Source organism: Penicillium pulvis, assembly GCF_028828015.1.
Source record: "Penicillium pulvis strain IBT 33274 chromosome Unknown contig_23_segment0_segment0, whole genome shotgun sequence".
NCBI classification, from domain to species: domain Eukaryota; kingdom Fungi; phylum Ascomycota; class Eurotiomycetes; order Eurotiales; family Aspergillaceae; genus Penicillium; species Penicillium pulvis.
The window spans coordinates 463,397-487,025 of NW_026643075.1; the positions used below are offsets into that span (position 1 = coordinate 463,397).

The 23,629-nt window shown below is 49.7% G+C and overlaps 9 protein-coding genes across 9 annotated transcripts; 5 read left to right on the forward strand and 4 right to left on the reverse strand.

Moving 5' to 3' along the window:
• Window positions 1-1,339: 1,339 nt before the first annotated feature.
• Window positions 1,340-3,140, forward strand: N7503_004443 (uncharacterized protein; the record flags this gene model as incomplete). The annotated part of the gene is made up of 5 exons (XM_057063990.1): window positions 1,340-1,368; window positions 1,418-1,717; window positions 1,769-1,881; window positions 2,072-2,151; window positions 2,202-3,140. The coding sequence occupies 5 exons, from the start codon at window positions 1,340-1,342 to the stop codon at window positions 3,138-3,140; spliced, it is 1,461 nt and encodes a 486-aa protein (XP_056921733.1).
• A 1,259-nt stretch (window positions 3,141-4,399) lies between these two features.
• Window positions 4,400-6,673, reverse strand: N7503_004444 (uncharacterized protein; the record flags this gene model as incomplete). Its single annotated transcript, XM_057063991.1, has 1 exon — window positions 4,400-6,673. One exon carries the CDS (start codon window positions 6,671-6,673, stop codon window positions 4,400-4,402), a length of 2,274 nt encoding a protein of 757 aa, XP_056921734.1.
• A 2,243-nt stretch (window positions 6,674-8,916) lies between these two features.
• N7503_004445 (uncharacterized protein) lies at window positions 8,917-9,849 on the forward strand (the record flags this gene model as incomplete). Its single annotated transcript, XM_057063992.1, has 1 exon — window positions 8,917-9,849. The coding sequence occupies one exon, from the start codon at window positions 8,917-8,919 to the stop codon at window positions 9,847-9,849; it is 933 nt and encodes a 310-aa protein (XP_056921735.1).
• A 742-nt stretch (window positions 9,850-10,591) lies between these two features.
• Window positions 10,592-13,801, forward strand: N7503_004446 (glycosyltransferase; the record flags this gene model as incomplete). Its single annotated transcript, XM_057063993.1, has 7 exons — window positions 10,592-10,751; window positions 10,816-11,452; window positions 11,515-11,751; window positions 11,813-12,580; window positions 12,637-13,309; window positions 13,365-13,503; window positions 13,563-13,801. 7 exons carry the CDS (start codon window positions 10,592-10,594, stop codon window positions 13,799-13,801), a joined length of 2,853 nt encoding a protein of 950 aa, XP_056921736.1.
• Window positions 13,802-14,229: 428 nt separating this feature from the next.
• N7503_004447 (sugar porter family MFS transporter) lies at window positions 14,230-15,804 on the forward strand (the record flags this gene model as incomplete). The annotated part of the gene is made up of 1 exon (XM_057063994.1): window positions 14,230-15,804. One exon carries the CDS (start codon window positions 14,230-14,232, stop codon window positions 15,802-15,804), a length of 1,575 nt encoding a protein of 524 aa, XP_056921737.1.
• Window positions 15,805-16,209: 405 nt separating this feature from the next.
• On the reverse strand, window positions 16,210-17,277 carry N7503_004448 (uncharacterized protein; the record flags this gene model as incomplete). The annotated part of the gene is made up of 1 exon (XM_057063995.1): window positions 16,210-17,277. One exon carries the CDS (start codon window positions 17,275-17,277, stop codon window positions 16,210-16,212), a length of 1,068 nt encoding a protein of 355 aa, XP_056921738.1.
• A 480-nt stretch (window positions 17,278-17,757) lies between these two features.
• On the reverse strand, window positions 17,758-18,344 carry N7503_004449 (GFA family protein; the record flags this gene model as incomplete). The annotated part of the gene is made up of 5 exons (XM_057063996.1): window positions 17,758-17,875; window positions 17,928-17,953; window positions 18,010-18,119; window positions 18,180-18,205; window positions 18,262-18,344. The coding sequence occupies 5 exons, from the start codon at window positions 18,342-18,344 to the stop codon at window positions 17,758-17,760; spliced, it is 363 nt and encodes a 120-aa protein (XP_056921739.1).
• A 503-nt stretch (window positions 18,345-18,847) lies between these two features.
• N7503_004450 (class I SAM-dependent methyltransferase) lies at window positions 18,848-19,744 on the reverse strand (the record flags this gene model as incomplete). The annotated part of the gene is made up of 1 exon (XM_057063997.1): window positions 18,848-19,744. The coding sequence occupies one exon, from the start codon at window positions 19,742-19,744 to the stop codon at window positions 18,848-18,850; it is 897 nt and encodes a 298-aa protein (XP_056921740.1).
• Window positions 19,745-21,850: 2,106 nt separating this feature from the next.
• N7503_004451 (uncharacterized protein) lies at window positions 21,851-23,546 on the forward strand (the record flags this gene model as incomplete). Its single annotated transcript, XM_057063998.1, has 3 exons — window positions 21,851-23,111; window positions 23,184-23,287; window positions 23,352-23,546. The coding sequence occupies 3 exons, from the start codon at window positions 21,851-21,853 to the stop codon at window positions 23,544-23,546; spliced, it is 1,560 nt and encodes a 519-aa protein (XP_056921741.1).
• Window positions 23,547-23,629: the final 83 nt, after the last annotated feature.

Below are 23,629 nucleotides of genomic sequence, written 5' to 3' on the forward strand. Positions count from 1 at the left end.
TCCAAAAACCAGACAACCCCGCTCGGCTGGGACCTGATCATATATAGCTCCTGCAGATCGCTAAGATCGATTGGGAAGGTAGGATCCTTGCATTGTTGAGATCGGCCTTGATTGGTGATCCCCTTTATCTTGTCGAGGGGAAAGTGGGTCAGACCGGAGGTCCGGTCTATGTTGTATCCCTAACTCTAGTGGCATAGTGCTAATCGACTTCTTAGATCCTTGATTCATCGCTAATACTATATCTAGATTAGCTTGTCGCATTTGGTTGGTTGGCTCCCGAACCGAAGATAGAGAGCTATTTATTTAGACATGATTAGTGCAAATTATGCATTTCGGTTACATCATCCTCGGATACCAAAGTGTTGAATACCATCAACTCTATTAAATTATATGTCACTTTTACCCTGTATAATCCGAAATGGCGAGATCTATAACGCTGTCAATCTAGATGGTTTGAACCTCATGAAGGCAGATACGCGACCGTACGGACCGTGCCCAACGTTACGACTGCCCGCAATCGACCTGACGATCTACAATCTTAGGGGTTGATACGTGGTTATGTCCGCTATTTTGAGCCGGGTTCTAAAGACCGAGTAGTCGATCATCGTGCAAAGTATTCTTTATTCTGTGTAAGTCCCGGTTTCATTTCCTAACAATCAATTTCCTAACAAGACATTCCGTTTGTCAAATTGGTTTACGTGTATGATTGAATTGTGATATGCCCAGGCCTAGAGATGATGTGAAGTAATCGACTTCTGATTAACATTCCAAGGTTGGAAAGGTTACAGACATTTTATTGCACCTAGTAAGGCTAGGCGGGCAATCAAACAACAGAGGTAGGGTACAATAAACAATCCTGCCCACTTGATTGATGCTATGCGGCCCGATCAGCCTCAAGCATAGACAGACCCCTCACCTAACATTTGAACCTCTGGATTGTCATAAGAGTGTCATTTAAATTTCTTGATACTCATACATTCGAAATACGCTGGGCATTTTTTCCGTCATAATGTGAATTTTGGTCTCTGAAATACTATAGTTATTGCTAAAAATATAGATGAACAAAATCCAGACATAATACAAAGAAGAGATCTTGAGATTCAAGACCTCATAAAGTATAAAAGAGATTTGGAAAGAATGATAAGAGAAAGAAAACCAGACTAGTACTGGCATGGACAATCCACAGTATTATAAGTCAACACGACCGGCGTCAATGCATCCTTGTTTGTCGCATCATTCCAAACAGGTTGCCAATCTCCACTGTATGCGCGGAAATCAGTGTAGCGTAGCGCTGTTGGCGAGGTAGAATACCACCCACTTCCACAGCTGAGGATACTTGATGAAGTATCCTGCGAACAACTTTGCTTGGTGGTTGTGGAAGCAAAGCTGCCGAATTCAACCCACATATCCTGTGCAGGTGCCAGGACGTCCATGGAGGGGAGCGCGACGAGATCACCCGCGCATGTCAGGTAGAAGACACCCACCTCATAACCGGCACCCCAGCCACCCCAGACGGGAGAGGAGCTGTTGTCAGATATGTAGAGCTGTTTGCCATTGATGTGATCGGGGCCGATGGCACTGATGGTGAAGCAGGACACTTGGGTCTGAAGGGGACAGCTAGTCGCGGTGGTGGCTGTGGCGGTTTGGGTACCCGTCACAGTGGTGGCCGTTTGAGAGACCACAATGCGCGAGAAGGTCTCGGTTTTGAGGGCACCAAGTGCATCCACGGTGCTGTACACAGTGTTCACGACACTACCTGAGTAGGCAGTTGCGGTGGAGGTATAGAAGGTGGTTGTGGCGGTACCAGTGGCAACCTGAGAACAGGCAAGGGAGATCTTGCTGGCGTCCCAGGTGGAGACCAGCGTGGGTTCGGCGACAGCGGTACGTTTAGCAAATTTAGCGGCCTTGGTAGGCTGGGGAGCGGCGTCCTTTTTCTTGTTGATAGAGCGCTTCTTGACTGAGGAGCCAGTTTCAAGAGCTCGTTTCTTCATGTACGAGTCACCAAGCGATTGAGAGCCGGAGACGGTCATATAGGAGGTAGCGTCCACTGTGGCTGTCTGTGTGATGACAGTGGTAACTGTGGGGTATTCAAAGATGGTGGATGTGGTTGAGATGGTTGTTGGCACAACGGTCTGTATGGTCGAGGGCCCGGTGCGTGTACTGACAGCGTATGCGACGGAGGTGGGGGCCACGTAGCCTAGGTAGGAAGTACAGAAGGCAGCACCGACGTTGCGAAGGGCACTGACCTCATCTACTGTCGGTATGTCGTTGGGAACGTTGAAACACTTGGTCTGGCCGGCCTTGTCACCAGACTGGGAGAGAACGGTGGTGGAGCCACCCGTGAAGAGGACTTCGTTGTTAACGCTGGAGTAGGAGGTCAACTCGAGCTCACCAGCGTTACAATATTCTCCATCATCCTCGATGAGGGCGGCGTTGAAGCCAATAGCCGTGTCGGAGTTGATGTAGATGGGCTGCTGGCCGTAATTTGCGTTCTCGATCACAACAGCGATGGCGAGCGATGTTCTCATGATAGGAATGAACGAAACCTCCGCAGCAGAAGAGAACACCGGGTAGGTGTACTCCACGGTGGGCGACCAATTCGCGCTCTCGGTCGCGAGGTTGTTGGAGAAGTCCAGGTAGAGGGTGCCACTGTTCACGCTGATGGAGGCACCTGCGGTAATGTCGACAGCGGCAGTAGTGGACCACTGAACTCCCAGACTGTACAACACAGATGGCGTGATAGTGAACTCACCGGGGACCGAGACGGGCTGATTAAATTCGAGGGTATCGAAGTTATAGGTCCATTCTCCAGACCAAGCGTCCGTAGTTTCGAGACCCATGACGAGGTTTCCTGTCCAGCTCATGGTAGGCGTCATGAAGGCGCTCATGACCTTACCCGTGGAGGTAGCAATCATGACACTGCCTACAAACTCAAGGTTGGAGATGCTCAGACCGCAGTCCACACAGCTAAGCTTACCAACCGAGGATTGCACCAGCGTCTGCGCTGGGATCTCATACTCCGCGCTTGCAGTGTAGGTAAAGTTCCAGTAAGTCGCGACAACTACCTCGAGGTAGCAACCCGTCCAGGTACACTCGATCGCATTACGGTTGGCGTAGGCCTCCTCAACATCATCGTATAGATCTTTTAGATCACAGATGAGTTCGGCAAGAGCCCCTAGTTCTTCGTCAAGTGCTTCAAGGATGTCGCCAACAATATCGCTACAGGCACCCTCCCAGAGATACTTCCACCATGTTTCGTCATCAAGTCCTGAACGCTTGGCAATCAGGGAGCGACGGTGACGGTGGTATGTTTCAGTGGGGTAGGACTTGGGGGAAGACCGGCGGCGGGGGGATTGAGGTGCACGCTTGGTGTAGACAGTTGTCGCCGGAACGTAGACACCGTTAGAGCAGTGACCCGCGAGATCGCTAGCGGTTTTATTCCACAGCGAATCCGGGGATGGGAGACCGGCGTTCTGCAAGGCATCTTCGAGGGCTGCTTGCTGCGTGGAGTTGGAGTCGGGGTTATAGACAGGGGTTGTGGTGTTTGCGGTGACAGCAGGCACAGTGACAGCGATGTTACCGTTGTCATCGTACGTGTTGTTCTGAGTCAGATAGGTGACGATATTCTTTTCCTCGGGGGTCAGGTCTGCATAGGACACCGAGCCAGAGCTCGGAGTTGGGGTGCTGCTGCCTGCCGCAGGATAGGACGCTGTGCACGAAGGAGTGTAGGAGATGTTGGTCGAGTTCACGCGTCCCATGCCATAAGCGACCTCCATGGTCTCTGAGACGTCGGCCCAGACCTTGGCGGTTACATCAAGGGTTATTGTGAGACTGGCCTCATCTGTGGTGTATGACTGAACCATGTAGACACCTCTCTGAGAGTCTGAGTTGCAGCTGCCAGAATTGGTGATGAGAATGAACTTGTTCGTGGGCCACTGGCTGACAATGTTGAAAGCCGCAGCGGTGGTCACAGTGACGGTTAATGTGTCACCGGAGCAGGTCACCGTGGCAATCTTGTACGCATTCTCCAGGGTCACTTGAGGATAGAGCATATAGTAGGTCACTTGGAGAATGGTCGAGCCTGTGGGACTGGCATAGTAGAGAGTGGCATACATCGAGGGGGACAGATTAAGGAGGGTGGAACCATCGACACTGGGGTCGAGTGCCGGCAGGACTGTGGTTCTTAACTCCGGGTCGGATTTAGCAGAGCACTGGGGGATGGCAGTCGAAGACGGCGTGGCCGAGCGGATCAAGGGTGTGGAGGAAGATTTGGTCGAGCTGATCCGGGTCTTCGTAGAGGATATGGCCGAGCTGATCGGTGGAAGGCTGGTTGTCGCATCGCCTCCAGGGCACATCTGGGCTGATATCTGTCAGCTTTTGGTTCTCCAATGGGAAAATGTTAATACGTACAGTACTTCACGGCAGCGATAGTAACCGGGGTGCAACCGGAGGGCATACTACCGCTGAAGATAGCCAAGACGGTGTTATTAGAGACACAGAACGAGGCCACGCTATTGGTGAAGTCCGAGTTTGACCAGGAGAGAGTGTTGTCTGTAATGGCGAAGGTGCCCCGGATGGGTCCTGGGCTACTGGATCCCTTAAAGGCCGCGCTTGATGCGTCCTTGTCGGCAGCAATTAGCAATGTATCATCGTAGAGATGCCCCCCAGTGAGATAGAAACGGTCTGCATCGGCGCAGCTGGCTGTAAGAGAGCCAGCGCCGATAAGTACAGCGCTGTTGTAGGTCTGACGTTTCCGCTTTGCTTGGACCTGCTGGACATACAAAGCTAGGGGCTCAATAGCTGCAGAGGGGGATGCGGATGCGCTGGCCTTGATGACAGGAGTCGAGCTTGTACGTTGGACTGAACGAGAAGGCGAGATGAAGGCGCCAGAAGTGGATGTCTGCAGGGGAGTTGATGAAGGCCGAGGCGAGTTAGAGTGATCGATGCTGCTGGAGGCACCTGAAACATGATGACTGTGACTATGACCGTGACCATGACCGTGACCATGACCAGACCCACCGATGGAGCTCGTACGTTGGGCAGAATGAGATGAGGAGATAGAGGAGCCAGTAGTGAAGACGTGCGAGACACTAGAGCCAGAGCCAGAGCCGGAGCCGGAGCCAGAGTGGTTGCCAGAGCCGGAGCCAGAGTGGTTGCCAGAGCCAGAACCAGAGTGGTTGCCAGAGCTGGAGCCAGAGTGGTTGCCAGAGCCAGAACCAGAGTGGTTGCCAGAGCCGGAGCCAGAATGATTGCCAGAGCCGGAGCCAGAGCCAGAATGATTGCCAGAGCCGGAGCCAGAGCCAGATTGATTGCCAGAGCCGGAGCCAGAGTGGTTGCCAGAGCCAGAACCAGAGTGGTTGCCAGAGCCGGAGCCAGAATGATTGCCAGAGCCGGAGCCGGAGCCAGAGTGGTTGCCAGAGCCAGAACCAGAGTGGTTGCCAGAGCCGGAGCCAGAGTGGTTGCCAGAGCCAGAACCAGATTGATTGCCAGAGCCGGAGCCAGACTCTTGGCCAGAACCGGAGCCAGAGTGGTCATCAGAGCCAGAACCAGATTGGTTGCCGGAGCCGGAGCCAGACTCGTGGCCAGAGCCGGAGCCAGAGTGGTCACCAGAGCCAGAACCAGATTGATTGCCGGAGCCGGAGCCAGAGTGGTTGCCAGAGCCGGAGCCAGAGTGGTTGCCAGAGCCAGAACCAGACTCGTGGCCAGAACCGGACCCAGAGGTGGAAGTAGAGCTAGTTGGCGTAGCACCAGAGCTGGAGCCAGTTTCAGTAGCAGTTACCGGACAAATAGTCGTGTAATCAATAATAGTATCGGTGGTCACGTATGTAGTCCTCTCAGATGCCGGGCAGTTCTTAACAGAGGACGGGCAGGCGGTCACAGTATGCACGCTGGTGGTAAAGACCGTAGAGGTGGTGTACTGATCATTATCAATACTAGTAGCCGTCTTGGTGGGCGAAGCTTCACCAATATCAGTGGCAGCAACGGCCTGTGTAGCAGATTCAGTGACAGGGCAGACAGTGGTATAGTCAATGATAGTCTCGGTAGTAACGTAAGTGGTCTTCTCAGACGCTGGGCAGTTCTTAACAGAGGACGGGCAGGCGGTCATAGTATGCACACTAGTGGTAAAGACAGTGGAGGTGGTGTACTGATCATTACCAACACTAGCAGCTGTCTTTGTGGGCGAAGCTTCACCAATATCGGTGGCAGCAACGGCCTGTGTAGCAGACTCAGTAACAGGGCAGACAGTGGTATAGTCAATGATAGTCTCGGTGGTCACGTAAGTGGTTTTTGCTGTGGCTGGGCAATCCGTAACAGAAGGCGGGCAAGCAGTCACAGTGTGGACATTGGTGGCGAATACAGTTGAAGTAGTATACTGCTGTTCTGAGCCGGAGCCATTGCTATTTCCAGAACCCGAGTCCGAGCCCGAAATTGAGCTCGAGTCTGATTCAGAGCCCGAGCTTGATCCAGAGTCTTTGCCGGACGTGTTGGTAGAATCTCCAGATTGTCCGTGGTTGGATTCCAAGAGGCTAGGGGTAGTGGGGGAGGATAAAAGAGCGGTACTGCAGGGGCACACGGTATGCCAATTGGTTTGGGTCACGGTGCGGACAGCATTAGCGGTCGAAACACTTGCCAGGAGCAAAGTGCTCGTTAAAAAAGAGCGTGTAAACCGCATGCTTGGCGGTTAGGGGGGAGAAACCAATGCAATTAATGAAAGAAATGAGAGGGAAACCTCTCGTGAAAGAGTGTAGGAAAACCGCCAACAGGAGTGACTAGAAGTGTTTCTCAGAACATTTTGTAGTTCTGCTATGATTCTTTTAAAGATTAACTATGTGGGGAGTCTTCTTGCCGACTCCGGAGATTTCTTCGCCTAGACTAACGCTCCTATCGGCTGGCTGAACTAGAGAGGGGCATTTCATTTCCTTTGTTTGTTTTTTCAATTGTCGCCTTTCTCTAAATCCTGATTAGGTTGTGGAAGAGTATCCATGGAGCATTATGTGGCTGAATAGTGCAAGCCCCCAGGGGCGACAGAGACCCATACATACACAGGGTGTCAAGTTATAAACGTATTCTCCACTTTTAAAGGAACCGATTTTAGAACTGGTAGAAAAGGCCGAGAGGCTAATTCTCGGCTACTCCGATCGACGCCAAGAACATGAGGGCTGATTAAAAGGGCAGACGGAGAGAAGAAAATGGCCTAAACCAGCGAGGACACAAATCAGGTATAGTCCCATCACACAATCGCAGTATGTGCATTCAGCTGGCGGTGGAGTCCACACTTGCTTAGTGGAAGCTTGGACAATCCGCGCTCGGCTTTGAACGTCCCTGAGAACGTCCCTGAGACCCTAGAAGAGACCGTACATGTCCCCACTGGAAAAAGAACTCCTGTCCATGGCAAAAACAACCGAGCGAAGAGGACCCCTTGGAACTTCACTTCTCGTGGAAAGTTTTCCTCGCGGGGCCCTCAATGATTTTCTGAGCCCTAGAGGCTTTCCTGTGGATTACTACGAGTCGCGTAGATTGTCCATGTGTCAATAGAGATAAGTGCTTTCCTGGACCTGCTAGGATCGACGAAGGCCAGATGACAAATAATTTCATTTGGCACTAAGATCTTGTTTTCATCTTACCCAGATCGAAAGTATGGAGAACCGCATACCCTAAGTCGTTAAACTTTCCTGTTCCTGGATCCGGGCCCTGGCAGACTGAACTCTATTAAGGTGACGTGGCGGTGCCATAGCTTCTTCTCGTTACGCCATGCCATTTGCTGCTTGGACTACCCGTTACTTTTCACTCAAAGGCAATGTCTTACCCCTGCCCGTCCTCTCCCGAGAAAGGCAAACCTCCATCCAACGAAAAAAAAACAGGACACATAACGAGCTGAAGTGGTTGTGGTCAACAGAAATTGCTTGATATGGGCCAATGGGGGACGAGCTTCTACTCGTGTAGCCTCGGAAGTCCCGCGAATGTCTCTCGCTTAACCTACTGGCTTGCTACTATTGTTTTGGGGCAAGAAAAAGATGCAAAGAAGCACTCGTAAATATGGGGCGGTCTCTTGGCGTCCGAGGCTATGCTCGGCATTTGATATCTATTGGCCACGTCCCTCTAGAAGTGGAGCCTAAGCGGGAGACGTCGGAGATACCAGCGTCATAACAAGGTAAAATAGCCGTGGGCAGACCCTGGCAAGACCCTGGGAAGACCCTATGACATTTTTAGTGACCAGAATAAAAATAAAACACTATCTTTGAAGGTTGCAGGATCGGTGAAATTTTCCCATAGCAGGGCACAATCGTTATTCTCGGATACCGTCCCACTTCCCCTGACGCTAGCTGACGGACATACCGTCACCTTTCTTCCTCGGTCTTTTTGCTTCTTCTGCGCCCATAGAATTTTCTTTTCCCCACATGGAGACGAGGATTTTTGGTCGCCTCCGCTCGTTATGACTTTGCTCTAAAGGAGACGATTGTCTAAAGCCGTCTCAGTCAATCCAATTGGTCATTATTGATCCTGGTAATAATAAGGAACTTCCTAGTGCGAGGGGGATTTGCCATTAAACGGTAGAAATACGATGAAAATGCGATGAATAGAGTAAAATTGGCATAGTCTAGTCGACGGCGTCCGTTGAGCGAGCTGTGGACTATTCATTCTCCACTCACGCCACATCTTCCATTTGTAGATGCGAGGTTTATCGGGTGATGAGAACCGACTGGCTCACACGAGCTTTGGCAGGACGCGACAAGAAATACTGTGAAAACTTTTACCCCTAATGTACAGGCACTAGGGAAGTGTGAGAATGTGAAAAGCAGGAAACAATTACTTCTTGATAAGTCGTGCTTCCGACATCAACTTCCTTTACCACCTGTCTCTGCGTCCTCGCAAGACCATTCACTCATTTTTACCCAACTCTCTTTTTACCTCACCATGCATATACGGACCTATCTTTTGGCCTTGTGCCAAACGGCATGGCAGATTCGTGGTGCTACAGCCTCTGTGTATCAGAGTCGTGTTCAAGAAGTTGGTACTGTTTTCCCAGCACCCGCTGAATATGGCACCTGGCAGATGGTTCCCTACCAGTACAAATACTCCACTGGTGTAGTCTATAGCACTGTCGCTGGTCTCGCCTACATCCAAACCATCGGAACAAGCTCTGGCAACGTCGAAGTACAGATTACCCCGACAAATTACAGAACCATTTATATCGACGACACCACTGCTTTCACCGAGCAGGACAACGGAGTGTGGGAATTGGCCGATTACAATAACGATGGAACACTCGATTTGATCTACATCCAGAACCGAAACACCGACTCTGGCAAGGTGGAGATCACCGTCGCTTCTGGTGCAGCAAACTTCCAATCTTATCTCGTGGAGAATGTTCAGACGGTGTTCGATGTGCAGGTCGACGGCCGCTGGCAGATGCTCGATCTCAACGGCGATGATACTCTTGATCTCGTTTACATCAAGGATAGCAACACGGCCTCCAACTACGCTGAGGTCTATGTCGCGTCAGGAGCTTCACAATATGGCACGCTAGTTAGCAAGACCGAATCGAGTCTCTCTATTAGCAACGATGGTACTTGGCTTCTGGCTGATTATGGTCTGGATGGAACATATGATCTGTTTTTCATCCAGAACATTAACACAGCCTCTGGTTATGTCGAAGTGAATGTTGCCTCGGGTGCTTCTGGTTATCAGACCATCGTCCAGAGTGTTCACACCACCTTCTCGGTTGAGAACAATGGAACCTGGATGATGTACGACTGGAACAAGGATAATGTTTTAGACCTCATTTACATCAAGCAGGACAATACTGCGGGGTCTGTTGAGGTCCATGTTGCCTCGGGCGCAAGTTAGGCCACCTTGTTGGCAAGATATCATTCAGCTAGAGATCAACTTTCATTCGGTTTCGGTATGATTGATAATGGCATTCGCTTAATGTCAACTGTGAGCTGGGAAGATTGTCTACCCTGGCTTTCTTCCTGTCACTTTTTTTCTATTTGAGCTTGATCCAATCTTCCTAATTTTCTTTTTCTTCCTTACTTTATTATGCCTATTAAGTTTTAATGTATCATCAGTGAAGGATCAGTGAACAGCCAATCAGGCTCGCTGAGTCTGAGCTTGGAGTGAGATCTACTCAGTGAGGCTGACTCTGAGCGCGCTCAGAAAAGCGGCGGCAAGATCGGAAAGCCGCACTTAAAAGCGCAAATATATATGGTAAGTAGAGTGACCTACTTGCCAGGCCCTATACCAATCCACTGCTAATTCCCTTTTTTTCTCATTAATATAACTTCCAGTAGTAATAAGTTCTGATCGAGTTCATCACGGTCACAAGGCTGATCAACCATGGAGTTGGGTGGGCCAGGTGGGTCGATCAGGCCGAGGGAGCCGGATCCTTGTGACATCATTGACTGCAAGCTATTTTGTCCACGATGAACCGAGGAACTTTCTCCAGTAGGAAATCAACTATTGTTACGCCGGCAGGATATTTCACCCTGAGCTTATCGTCTTGGTAGTGACCATTTGTATGGTCGCATCAGCACATGCACATTCCTGCAGAAGTCAAACCTAAGCCACCCTTGTCGATCTCCCGCCTACCATGTCCTCTGTAACATCAGCTACCGAAGAAGCTGAATCCAGCCAACAGAGGTCAGCCCAATCCAGCGACTGGACTGAAGATACTAGCGACACACTGTCAGAATACAATGATCGGATACGATTCAACGGTGATGGACTCAATACAGGGGTCCGGGTGCTAGGTTCGCGATCAAGAAAATCATCGAATTTGCCTTAACAGTGACTAACCTCGGTCTGTTCGAACAGGTGATGGCCGGCTCGATATTCGCATCAAAGAGCATAGACCAAACCTAGCTGGACTGCTGAATCGACTGCAGGCCACCCCAATGCAATCAGAATGTGATCAAGCGAAAGATACAGCTAGCACCTGCAGTCGTGCTGTACGAGATGGGAAAAACTTCCCACTGGTCATGAACGTCGTCATCCAAGTCATAGGTTCACGTGGAGATATCCAGCCGTTCGTCGCACTGGGCAAGGAACTCAAAGCACACGGACACCGTGTGCGACTGGCAACTCACTTCGCATTCCGCGAGTTCGTTCTCGAAGGCGGACTAGAGTTTTTCAACATCGGCGGAGACCCAGCTGAGCTCATGGCGTTTATGGTCAAGAACCCTGGTCTACTTCCGGGCCTTAAAACAATTCGGAGTGGTGCGATTCAAAAGCGACGACGGGAGATGAAGGAAATAATTCACGGATGCTGGAGATCGTGCTATGAAATGGGTGATGGGACTGACTTGCATCAGATCAAAAATGATCTTTGGGGTGATACGACGGACTACCGCCGACGGCCTTTTGTGGCTGATGCGATTATTGCCAATCCGCCCAGTCTAGCACATATTCACTGTGCGCAGAGGCTTGGAGTACCACTCCATATCATGTTTACGTACGTCATGCCTATAAAATATAGACAGTATCGATTTGTCGGGACTCCGCTAACTTTCGCAGCATGCCATGGTCACCCACACAGTCCTTTCCCCACCCTCTGGCTATCCTCCACCAGCAGAACTGCAAGCCGACCGTCGCCAACTTTGTCTCTTATGCTGTCGTTGATATGATGGTATGGGAGGGACTCGGTGATTTAGTAAATACCTTCCGGAAGAAAAGCTTGGCTCTCGATGCGCTGGACCACATCACCGCGCCGAGCTTAATTCACAGACTGCAAATACCTTGCTCATATCTTTGGTACGGAGATCAAGAATTTCAGACCCTTTGGTACAGTGTTACTAACAGTGATACCTCGTAGGTCGCCAGCAGTATTACCCAAACCAATCGATTGGGGCGAAAATATCGATATCTGTGGATTTAGTTTCCTCCCATCAGAGTCCGACTATAAACCCACAGCCGAGATTGACGCATTTCTTAAAGCAGGACCAACACCAATATACGTTGGTTTCGGTTCCATTGTGGTGGACGACCAGACCAAATTAACTAAAATGATATTCGAGGCCGTGAAGATGTCAGGGCAACGGGCAATTATCTCAAAAGGCTGGGGAAATCTCGGCGTCGATGAAGTGGACATTCCCGAAAACATTCTCCTCATCGGCAGCTGTCCCCACGACTGGCTATTCCGACACGTTTCATGCGTGATTCACCACGGCGGCGCAGGCACAACTGCCGCCGGACTCGCACTCGCACGTCCAACTATCATCATACCGTTCTTTGGAGACCAGGAGTTCTGGGGAGGGATTGTTGCACGTGCCGGGGCTGGGCCACGTCCGATTCCGCACAAACACCTCACGGCGGACAAATTGAAAGATGCGATTGAGATGGCGCTGAAGGAAGAGACCCAAGTCAAGGCACAGGCTATAGCACAGAAGATGAAACAGGAAAATGGGGTGCGCGATGGAGTTCGGAGTTTTCACCGCCAATTGAACTTGAGGTCATTGCGGTGTTGTGTATGCCCCATTCATCCCGCAGTGTGGCATCTGAAACGCACACAATTGGGATTTAGCGCATTCGCAGCCGCCGTTCTGGTAGAGATGGGGAGATTAAAACCCGAAGATCTGGTGCTGTGAGTTTACCGCGCACGACGACTATCCATCAAGCCACTTACTGATTATTTCATAGGAGCCGGGCCATGGAATACGATACATACAGGGATCCCATCGGTCCACTCAGCGCTTCCGCCCAAGTTCTGTTTGGGGCGATCTCCGGTTTCGTCACGGGACTGGCAGATGTACCAGTAGATGTGATGCAAGACCTCGTTTCAGCCGGTCGAGCGATAGGACATGCCCATACGAAGCCCAAGTTCAAAAGAAAATGGGACCAAAGACCTCAAAATGAAGATGAGCTTGCCAGTGATCCGTCTTCTTCGGACCATGCAGTGGCTGAAGCCCACCAAGAGCAGAACCAGCTTCCTGACTCGAGCGATGAAGGGGCGGAAGTGGCAGACGATCATGAAGATGATGGCATGATGGAAGATTGGGATAACCAATTCGGCGAGGACGCTCTATTTCCCGAATCCGAGCTCGAAAGAAACCATAGTCTGGAGTTGGAGAAGACACAAACCATGGGTGAACAAATTGCAATTGCGCAAGCGAACAGTAGTCTCCGTGAGGCTGCGAATCATGGGCGAAGAATGTCTATGAAGTTTGTTAACCTTATTATATGGCTTCCCACCGATGTGTCGCTCAGTCTTTCTAAGGGCTTTCACAATGCGCCGAAGCTGTACCATGATCCGATGGTGAGATCTACACCAAAGGTTAAGGGGCTTCGCAGTGGCCTGAGGGCAGCTGGAACGGTTCGTTAAACTATCACCATATGGTCACCTAAGAAATCTTATTGACACTTAACAGGAATTCCGCTACGGGTGGTACGACGGCCTCACAGGTTTAGTCACTCAGCCTCAACATGGCTACAGAGACCATGGCGCAAAGGGGATGTTTAAAGGCATCGGAAAGGGTATCGGTGGAGTTTTCCTGAAGCCCCCAGCAGGTATGCCTAATGATCTGCTTCTTTCGACATAATTGTGCGAAACTGACAACATTTATTAGCCTTGTGGGGACTGGCTGGCTACCCTCTGACTGGTCTACGACGAAGGCTTCTAAAGTCACTCGGCAAGAACCAAGAATGTCAGATCATCCTATCTCGCATCGCCCAAGGACACGAAGATATGCGTGCATCAACCCCAGAACAAAGGGCGCGTGTGGTCAGGAAGTGGGATAAGATCGAAGCAAGCCTTATGAAGAATAAGGATTACAGTGGACATTGCCCTACCCAACGGGTACATTAGTTGTATTACCTTCATGCACTTATTTTCTTACGTCGTCCTTCTGGAAAAAGTCTATTCTTATGTCGGGTTTGTGCATGAGGGGAAACACACCACACCACAAATAACCTGCTTTTTGTTGGGTACGGGCAACTAATGAACCTATCAGGCGTGTATCCTGGTCTCAAACTTGAGCAAATAAGGCAAGGGGAGGGCAATCACCACGTAAACAACAAAGATCAGCCTTGGAGGAGTTGTAACTGATAGGTTACACAGAGTGGACCACGACTCGGACATGTGCCGACCTGGGGTTATAGCCGGATCTTCATTCACACCCCAATTTTACCCCACGACTTGTGGGGAATTCAACTACAAAAGACGGGGAAAGCTCAAATCCAGGCTGCAGGTCTTATTCCCAAGGTCGCCAATTGCCTCCCCCAGGAATCGACAAGATGTCACCGTCAACACAATCACCGACATTCGTCGGCCTTAAAGGCCAAAACCTCATTTATGCCGTGACATTCACATGTTCGATAGGATTTCTTCTTTTCGGCTACGACCTCGGATTTATGGGTGGACTCACTACTTCGCCTGAATTCCTGGCGGTCTTCGGAGATCCCGAAGCATCACTACTAGCATTCCTCGTGTCCTCCTACGAAGTCGGTGCTTTGCTCGGCGCTCTATTCCAATTCTTTATGGGTGATCGGTTCGGACGCAAGCCGAACAATATGGCTGGAGCGGTGATTGTCTCGATCGGAGCGATTCTCCAAGCGACTACATTCAGTCTTCCCCAGTTTCTTGTCGGTCGGGTTGTTGCTGGGTTTGGGCTTGGTATCATGACTACTGTTATTCCCATCTGGCTGTCTGAATGCAGTATGCCTGAATCCCGGGGTCGGATGATGGCTATGCAATTGTCGAACCTGATTGTCGGGTTGATCCTCGCGAACTGGCTTGACTATGGGATGGAGTCTTATTCTGGATCTGTGCAGTGGCGGTTTCCCTGTGCGTTCCAGATTTTGTTTTGCTGCATTACGCTTGTGTGTATGCCGTTTCTACCAGAGTCACCGCGTTATCTATGTGCGAAGGGTGACATGGCGAATGGGAGAATCTCTCTCGCGGCACTTCGTGCTGGATTCCCAGATGACCCTGCCGTTGTGGAGGAGTTGAAGGAGATTCAATTTGCTCTTTCGGTTGAAGCAGAGGAACAGGGATCTTGGGGTGATATATTCAAGGATAACGGGATCAGCGGGTTTTCGCGAATGGCCATCGGGTTTGCGGCGAACTTCTTTCAGCAGATGTCGGGCTGCAATGTCATGTCGTCGCTTGGTCCGTATGTCTTTGAGGACTCGATTGGTATGTCTCGACACAATGCGTTGCTCGTCTCAGGTGGTCTGCAGGTGTGGTATTTTCTCAGCAGCTTGTTTCCCTGGTGGGCTATCGAGCATTTCGGGCGACGTCCTCTCTTCATGATCGGGTCTGCTGGAATGGGTGTTTGCATGACCCTTTCGGCTATCTTTATTGGCATCGGCGGGGAGAAACTTGGATACGGCGCCGCTGTGGTGTTATACCTCTTTCAGAGCTTTTTCACCCTGGGATGGCAATCGAATATGTGGATTTATCCCAGCGAAATTCTTCCGCTCAAGCTAAGATTGCGAGGTGCTGCCCTGGCCGTCGTCTCTCAATGGCTATTTACATTTCTGGTTGTTGAGATCACGCCCGTCATGATCACCAATATCGGGTACAAATGCTACGTGGTATTTGCGATCATAAACTTTGCAACCGTGCCACTTGTCTATTTCACTTTCCCCGAGACCAGTAAGATGCCTCTTGAAGCAGTGGATCTCTTCTTCGCCGACCGGGATGGAAAGCGACCCTCTCTTTGGCGTGTCGTTAAAGATTCAATGGACAAAGATTTTGTTGCAGGTATTGAGAGGCAGTTGCAGGAAAGGGCAGCATTGCGAGCGGAGAAGCAGGAGACCCTGAGCTCTGAACACAAGGCCGACCGTCTTGAGTTGGAGGCCGCGTGATGCAATCTTGATGGCCTTTATTCTTTTTATCTCTTTAATGATGTATATGATAACCTGGAAGCCAAGCAGTTTCTTAGTATTGGCAGACTACTCGAGTTTATTCATTATACCCATTACATACTGGGTACCCACAAACGAGCCTTCACGCTAGAACTACTCACCCAGAATTGGTAATTTTTTAGCAACTGATCCTATGCATTTAACCGGACTTCAAATTATCAAGGGACGGCTAGAACCCCGACTTGAAGATCGACTCGGTGAAAGTCCGATGACTGCCTATCAATCGGCTATGTTAAACTTCCCCGTGAAAAGGAGGAAGCGCCTTGGCAATGCTTACTTCATACAATTAGAGCTTGTTTATTGACATCGATAGACCTTGGCATACGATTATTCCAAGTATTTCGTCTAGGCCCCTCCACCTGCAATCGTCATACCATTTCCAGTCTGCAAAATCATCACCACGATGAACCAGGCCGTTAATCGCTTCTGCCATTCACCAATAACCATACACATAGATGTCGCTATGACCAAATCGTAAAGTCTAGTATTCTTCGTATCCGATTCTGGCTGTTTATGCTCAGCCACGAAAGGGTTCTCCCCATCATCTTGGCTCGTGCGCAAGGCGGTATTACCCGACTCCTCAAGAAGCCTCGAAATCGCAGAATCGAAGACCAACAACCGTCCGAATTTCTTAGAGGAGAAATTAGACTTGTAATGAGCCAGAAATACCTTTTCTCTCCCAGGAATCTGTGCGATAAGTTTCAAGTGATTTAGCGGCATCAGGCGTCTAGACCAAACATCCCCAGGTAGGTCACGAGTCCCCTCCCAAAAGAAGGTAATACCGGCATATGTGAAATGATATCGTCGGACATTCCTAAGCGACGAAGTCCATTTTAAATGTACCGTTTCATCTGCCATAGCAGGATCAAATGGAATGTTCTCCTCCTTCCCTTCCTCCCGTAGGGCTTTCCTTCGCGCGTTCACACTCCGATGATATGCGCCTCCTGATTCACCCCAAACCCGCCACGATCGCACCTTATACCCTTTCAATACGCGATCGTCATTAGCAGTGCTGTTATCCAGTCTCGTGCGACGTTCCCACTTAACCACACCGCGGCGATCAATAACGTTCTCCAGCTGGGGAACGAACTGAATATTCCAATCACGCCAAAAAGCTGAGCTGTTAATGATGCAGATCGGTTTTCCGAGCTTATGACTGCCCCTTAGTAATGTGCGTGGTGGATCGTGGAAAGCCAGGACCGGGCGATGGATATAATAGCTGTTTGATTCGTTGCATCGTCGGTGACGGGAGGCGTAATCATCTGCTTGCCATTTGTGGTGCCTTTTTTTGTATCCGAACTCCTTGGTGAGATCTAGGAATGGCGTGAGGCAGACGTGTTCATCGCCTTCGTGGTAGACGTGATACTCTGACAGAGTGTGTCTGATGGCAGTGGCTTCTTCGAGAGTAGACATTCGCGCTGTGAGTAAACTAACGGTCGCAGATTTGCATTCGCAGGGGAGGTATAGCAAGAGGGGCAAAACCAAACATAAAGCGAAGTCGTGGATTTATAAAATTTTCCTTTCCCCTGTAGGCACTAAATTCATGGACCCTATTCACTCGGAAGTGGAGTCGGATTGCCCCGTTAACCTGGGAAGGATTCTGTTCCCTGATATCGGGCGTTATAGCACAGCCTTAATCCCGATGGACCGCTACTCTTGGCGTTCATCGGCCAAAAGCAGCGCTGACCAAATTGTAGCTCATTAACTGCATTTTACCTTGCTTTCAGCTTTGCATGAATATCTGTAGTGTTATTCTCGACCTGGAACATTGCTTTCAATTTACTACTAATCTAATTACTTGTCTTGTGCCATTTATATCTATGGGTCATTCAATTGTTAAGGTTGAGGGTCCGTGTTGAGCAAGATATATTTAATGCGGCTAGCAAAGTGTTTTCACAGCTCCAGTCGGTGTTCACCGAAAACCTCTCCACCCTTAGGAGAAATTGTGTCGAACAAAGTCGCCTTGAGAAAGACCTTCCCCGGGGCCTTCGGGCTTTTAGTGAAGATAGCACTGGTCCAATTAGTACTGGTAGTATGCTCGGTGACGGGGAATAAAAACCTACCTTCCACAATTCGAACAAAAGTTGCGCTTCGGAGTAACTGAATTAGTATGCATCTAATTCGTAGAAAAACATATCAAAATACCTGGATCACATTTCCGCTCGCAGTCTTGGAATCCACGAAAATCTTCAACGTATTGTTCGGATCATCAATGGTCAAATCATCCTCGGGGACAAAGTAGTTGACCGAGAAGGCTGCAGGTAAAAATCCCAAGTAAATATCTTAGCCAAATAGAGCCTTCAATGCGAACTTACCACCACCAACTCGCTTGCAGTTTGAACTGGATTTACACTTTAATTAATCTGCACGGCGGAACAGGGGTAGACGAAGACTCACCAATGACAAACGCCAGTCTTAGGAGGCTGCTCGGGCAGCGTCACGTGAATGCTTTCGCAGTTGCAATGGCCGGTATAAGACATATTGGATAATGCTTTCTAATTTCACGAATCAAAATGCTTCGAAGAAAGGACCTTGGGAGAAACACAATTGCTTGCTCTTAACTGTGCTTCGGTTCAACCGGGTACTGCTACACGGAATCGCGGAATCGGCAGTTCCACTCGGCAGTGACGTCATATTGTCAAACATTGTTCCTTTTGTTGCGGGTTCAAAGGCATTACTTTAGACGTAGAGACTACCAATCGGTTCCATAACTCAGTTGGTTAGAGTGTGGTGCTAATAACGCCAAAGTCGAGGTTTCTCTGGGACCATATCTTTTTGATTTTTGATTTTCCTCAGAGCATTATCCCTTTCTGAGTTTGGAAGCAGGCATGTACAGACAAATGCGTTAATTAAAATGAATGAAGACATTCGATGACAATTTGTTTATTATTTTCTAGACTATATGCCGTCCCGAAATCATGTCTATGTATACAACATCCAAAACAATTCCTGGATGTGTGACACAAATAGACTAGACACAAATTCAAGAAAAGAAAAGTGCCTCGCGCACAGCATAGGGAACCGGTCTCTTCCTAGCAACACACACGACCCGGGGGGTGGTAACCCCAGCACCTTTCTGGGCCTCTGCATATGCATCTTCGACAAGATCATCAATATGCTTCGCCTCTTCCTCCCGTCCTTCGGTCTTCATATGACCATTGAACTCCTTGATCGTCATCAAATGAATCTCAGTATCATGGCAAATCAAGTCCGGTCGTCCATGATAAAATGTCAACTGGCTCTCCTCAAATCCATGCTTGAGCAGATGCAAGGGCAGATCAAACACCCAGTCATGGCGACCACCGGAGTGCACAAACTCCCTGATCTTGTCGAGCGCCACGGTGGGAAGCTTCTCATCGGTCTTTTCAACATAGGTGTGTGCGGTGCTCAGATCGTCCCACTGGATCCAGCCGCCGGGCTTGAGCAGCTTAATGACATTCTTGATCACGGGTGCCGGATCACTGTTCGCGATGGTAAGGAGGAGGAGACGCAGGTGGATAACATCATACTTCTCCTCGAGCTCGGACGGGACCTCGTCAAAGATATTCCAGTTGTAGAGACGGTGGATGTTGCTGGGGCGCCAGGCGGCTGGTGGAAGTCGCTCGAGGTTGATGTCGATACCATCGAGGATGGCACCGGGGAACTCGTGTGCTGCGTCAAGGAGCCAGAGGCCTGTTCCCGCGGTGATGTCGGCAATGCGTGGGTGGTCCCCGACTGCCTCTCGGATGGTGGGATGCAGACTGTAGTTGAGGCACTGCTTCCAGATAAGGTACTGGTAGTTCAGCCGTTGGCTTCCTGCGTGACCGGAGTCAAGGAGGTAGCCCTTTCCTTCGCGCAGACCGAAGCCCGCAGCATGGTCGAGAGGGGAGTTTTCAGTCATTGTATCAGGCAACGAGATTGGAGGATCTATTGGGAGAGGAGAAAAGACGATATCAAGATTCATTGATGAGTAGGAAACTATGTGAGATACTGAGCCCTATTTATCTACCGAACGTGCAAGTAAAGAAGCCAATTAATCTGCGCAAGAGTCTCACGCATTGACTTTCCACTCAGGAACAGTATACGTAGTTATCGTGACACAGAGATGAACATCGTCGACCAAATTGACCAACCAGTTGCAAACAATGCCCTCATCACTTTTTTTACTTGAATACTGGACCAATAGACATTCGCAACTTCGGGACATGTATTGGCTTCATTGCTTATTTTACCCCTTGGCTGGAGACCTTTGAGTAACCTGTACCAGCGGAGACTGCAATTCGCAGTAATACTATTAGTCACCACATATTCAGCGCGTGTATGATGAAGATGTACCTCAAGCTCCTAAAGTCAAATAGACATTATTGACTATTGGGTAGGACAGATCGGCGTCTATCTAGCGCGATCGACGGTCACACAGAGATCATCTTGCCATTACATAGCATAACAGCTATGGTCGACCAACGTCAACAGGGACCACAGTTTGTGCGTGGTAGAAGGTCGAAAAGGAGAAATAGCACGAGCTGAACATGTCGTGCCACACATTTAGTAGGTAAGCGTGCTTTGAGCATTGCCTCGGATCCCTAATGGTAGTCATGCTAGGCGTCATAATTAGGCGAAGATCTGCAGTTGTTGCTTTTGCATATCAGAGGCAGTAACTCAGGTACGACTCACCGAATCACGAACCTCGAAGCTGACTTATTTGGAATTGCCACACATATTCTAATTTTCGTGACCGTGGGCTTCAGCTATGATGTATTCCTCTCGGTCTGTTTGGCGACCAATATGTCCCGGGGCAGAAACGGCATGTCTTCTTCTCTCTTAACGTCAAGCTGTGCTTCCCCGCTAAGATCCTTGGAATGATCTCAGGATCTTGCCTTCTCGTCTAGAAGCCTCCCTTGTTTCCACCATACCCTCAGTGCTTCTGTTTATTTCCCTATATTTGCTGGTATGCACATTGGCATATCGGGCGGGAAAGACTCACAAGCTTTTCCCTAGCTTGCAAATATGGAGATTGGCAGACGCGTGATGTTAGACCGGAAGACCTTTGAGCAGTACATGACGCGTGGTCTTATTACGATATTGGAAACCATCTACCATGGTCTGGGGTTTGGACTAGCCACCAAGGCGCGGCAAAGTAAAAAGGGTCAGCGTTAGACTATACGGGACAGCACCGTCGATGTATGCAAGTCTGGGACAATTGTTGTTCCGTGAACGAGTTGTCCATGGTTGTTTGCCAGTCAAGGGCTGATCTCGTGATTACAGGCCTTCGAAGGTATTCATAGAAGGTGTACAAAACATAGCTTGAGAAATCCTATGAAGAAGCTGTTGCCGACGGTTGATTTTGAAATTGCTCCAAGTGCCGGTTTAATTTAGTCTGTTTCAATCCATTCATGGGGTACTCCTTAGGCCTGTCCTTCGGGTATGAACTTAACCGCCTTCTGAAACGGGCCGCATCCCCACATATCTCCAATAGAGTAATATCATTGGCTTATCTGAAACAAGGCTGTGTAAATGCCGAGAGAATCTCGTGGGTGTCCCCTAAAAAGGGTTTCGTGAGCAGTAATGCATCAAAGCAGCATGTTTCTAGTCAAACGGCATCGGTTCTTCCATTCTCACATCTCGGACTCACAAGGTCTGACGTGACATTATTGCCCAGGTATATATAGCCATCGAAATTACAGGATTCCCCTGCAGCTCCGAACCCGTCTGTGCCGTCCCACGCCATAGAACTGTATACGTATTTTGAGGTCTCTTGGCACTTGGCAAACGTAGATCTCCTTCAATAATCCGCTTTATTCGGAAATATAACGGGCGCGCCTTGTTTATTCAAGGTTAAATGGCCGAACGTAGTATGAAGAGGCCGCGTCACTGTCTTGATGATGTAGATTTGGCAGTAACATCAACAATGGGATTTAAGAGATGGGCTCGCCCAGACTTGATGCCTTGGCTATCAATCCAAATTCACCTTGTCATTCATTTGAGCTATTAGACCACGCGTGGAAGTATGCGATTCTCCACTCTTTTGCTGCCACTTGCAGCTACCATCACCGCGGCAGCTTCCAAGTCCACCAAGTCGACCACATCAAGCAAGCCAACCGTGACCCTTGACTACACCACCCTCCAAGCCGCTGCTGGAAACGAGACCCTTGGTTACTACAAATACCAGAACATTCGCTTTGCTGCCGTTCCGACCGGTGACCTTCGTTTCGCCAAACCACAATGGCCTTCTACTGAGTCTGGCATCAACAATGGTACCACCTATGCTGATGCCGATGTCGACTGCTCCTCGGAGGAAGATTGTCTTTACATGGACGTATGGGCTCCAGCCAACTCTGAGGGCAAGAAGTTGCCTGTCATGGTGTGGACTTACGGTGGTGGGTTCACCGGCGGTTCCAAGTCGGAGAACACCCCGGAGGGTCTCTTCGATCTGACGAAGGAATTTATTTTTGTCTCTTTCAACTATCGTCTGGGAATCACCGGTATTGCTAACTCGGTGTCTCTCACTCATCAGGGTGCGACTGACAATGTGGCCCTGTACGATGTTGAGCATGCGTACAAGTGGGTGAAGAAGTACATCAGCAAGTTTGGTGGTAACCCCGACGATATCACTGCTTTCGGATTCTCCGCTGGTGGCAGTATGCCATTGTTCATGATGACTCGCTATGGTGGTCACAACGAACAACTCTTCAACAAGGCTTATATCACTTCTCCTGGCTTCGTTCCTGGAGCTGGCCATCACCAGGGCGAGGTCTTCTACCAGAACGTTTCCACTGCAGTTGGCTGTGATGGTGGTGACTTAACTTGCATGCGTGCCGTTTCCTTCACCAACCTCACTGATGCTGCTACGGATGTCTACGACGCCTATGGCTATCAGTTCCAACCCCGCGTTGATGGTGATTTCGTTGCCGACACTTATGAATCGCAGTTTTACCAGGGCCGATTCAACTTTGACGGTCCTTTGGTCATCACCCACGAACAGCACGAGAACAACGGCTCACCTACTTCGGGCGTCAGCACCGTTGCGGACGTAGAGGCTGAGCTCCGGGCCTTCTTCCCCGCTATCACTGACGATGTTGTCGAGGAGATCATGGAGGCCTTCCCTGCGTCTGATTACAGCAGCCCCGGCTATCGCTTCGCGGATATGAGACAGTCCTTTGATCTCACTGCGCATGACTATGCCCTGACTCGCGCCCTCGACAACAACACTTGGAACGCCATGGTTGCTCTTGAGCAGGCCACCCACGGTACTGACCAAAGCTACTACTGTAAGACCCCCAATGGAGTCAAAGTTTCAAGGCAGTTCTACGACCGAAACTAACAAATCTCTTAATAAACAGGGTACAGCACCTACTCCCTTTCTTCTTCAAGCTCCAGCAGCAGTGCTGCCTCTGGCGCTGGTGTCACCATCAGCAGTAGCTCCTCCGTCAGCTCCACTGTTTCTGTATGAGCCCTTTCCCCTTCTTTGATCGAGAGATGAAATACTAATTTGTTTCCTTCACCTACAGCGCAAGATGCAGAAGTATCTCCTTTCCTTTGTCCTGACCGGCAACCCCAACACCAAGTGGCCCAGCGACAAACTTCACTGGCCCAAGTACGGCAGCGATGCCATCGAGCTGGTCTTCAACACCACTATGTACACACAGACTGATGACTTGGCCAATGTGAAGAGCACGTACTGGAACAAGGCTCTGTGGTACTAGACCCGGATTGTCGCGGCGCTTGATACAGTGGGCATTTTGCTGCTTTTGACCAAACTACTTAGAAATGTAATTTTCACTTCTAT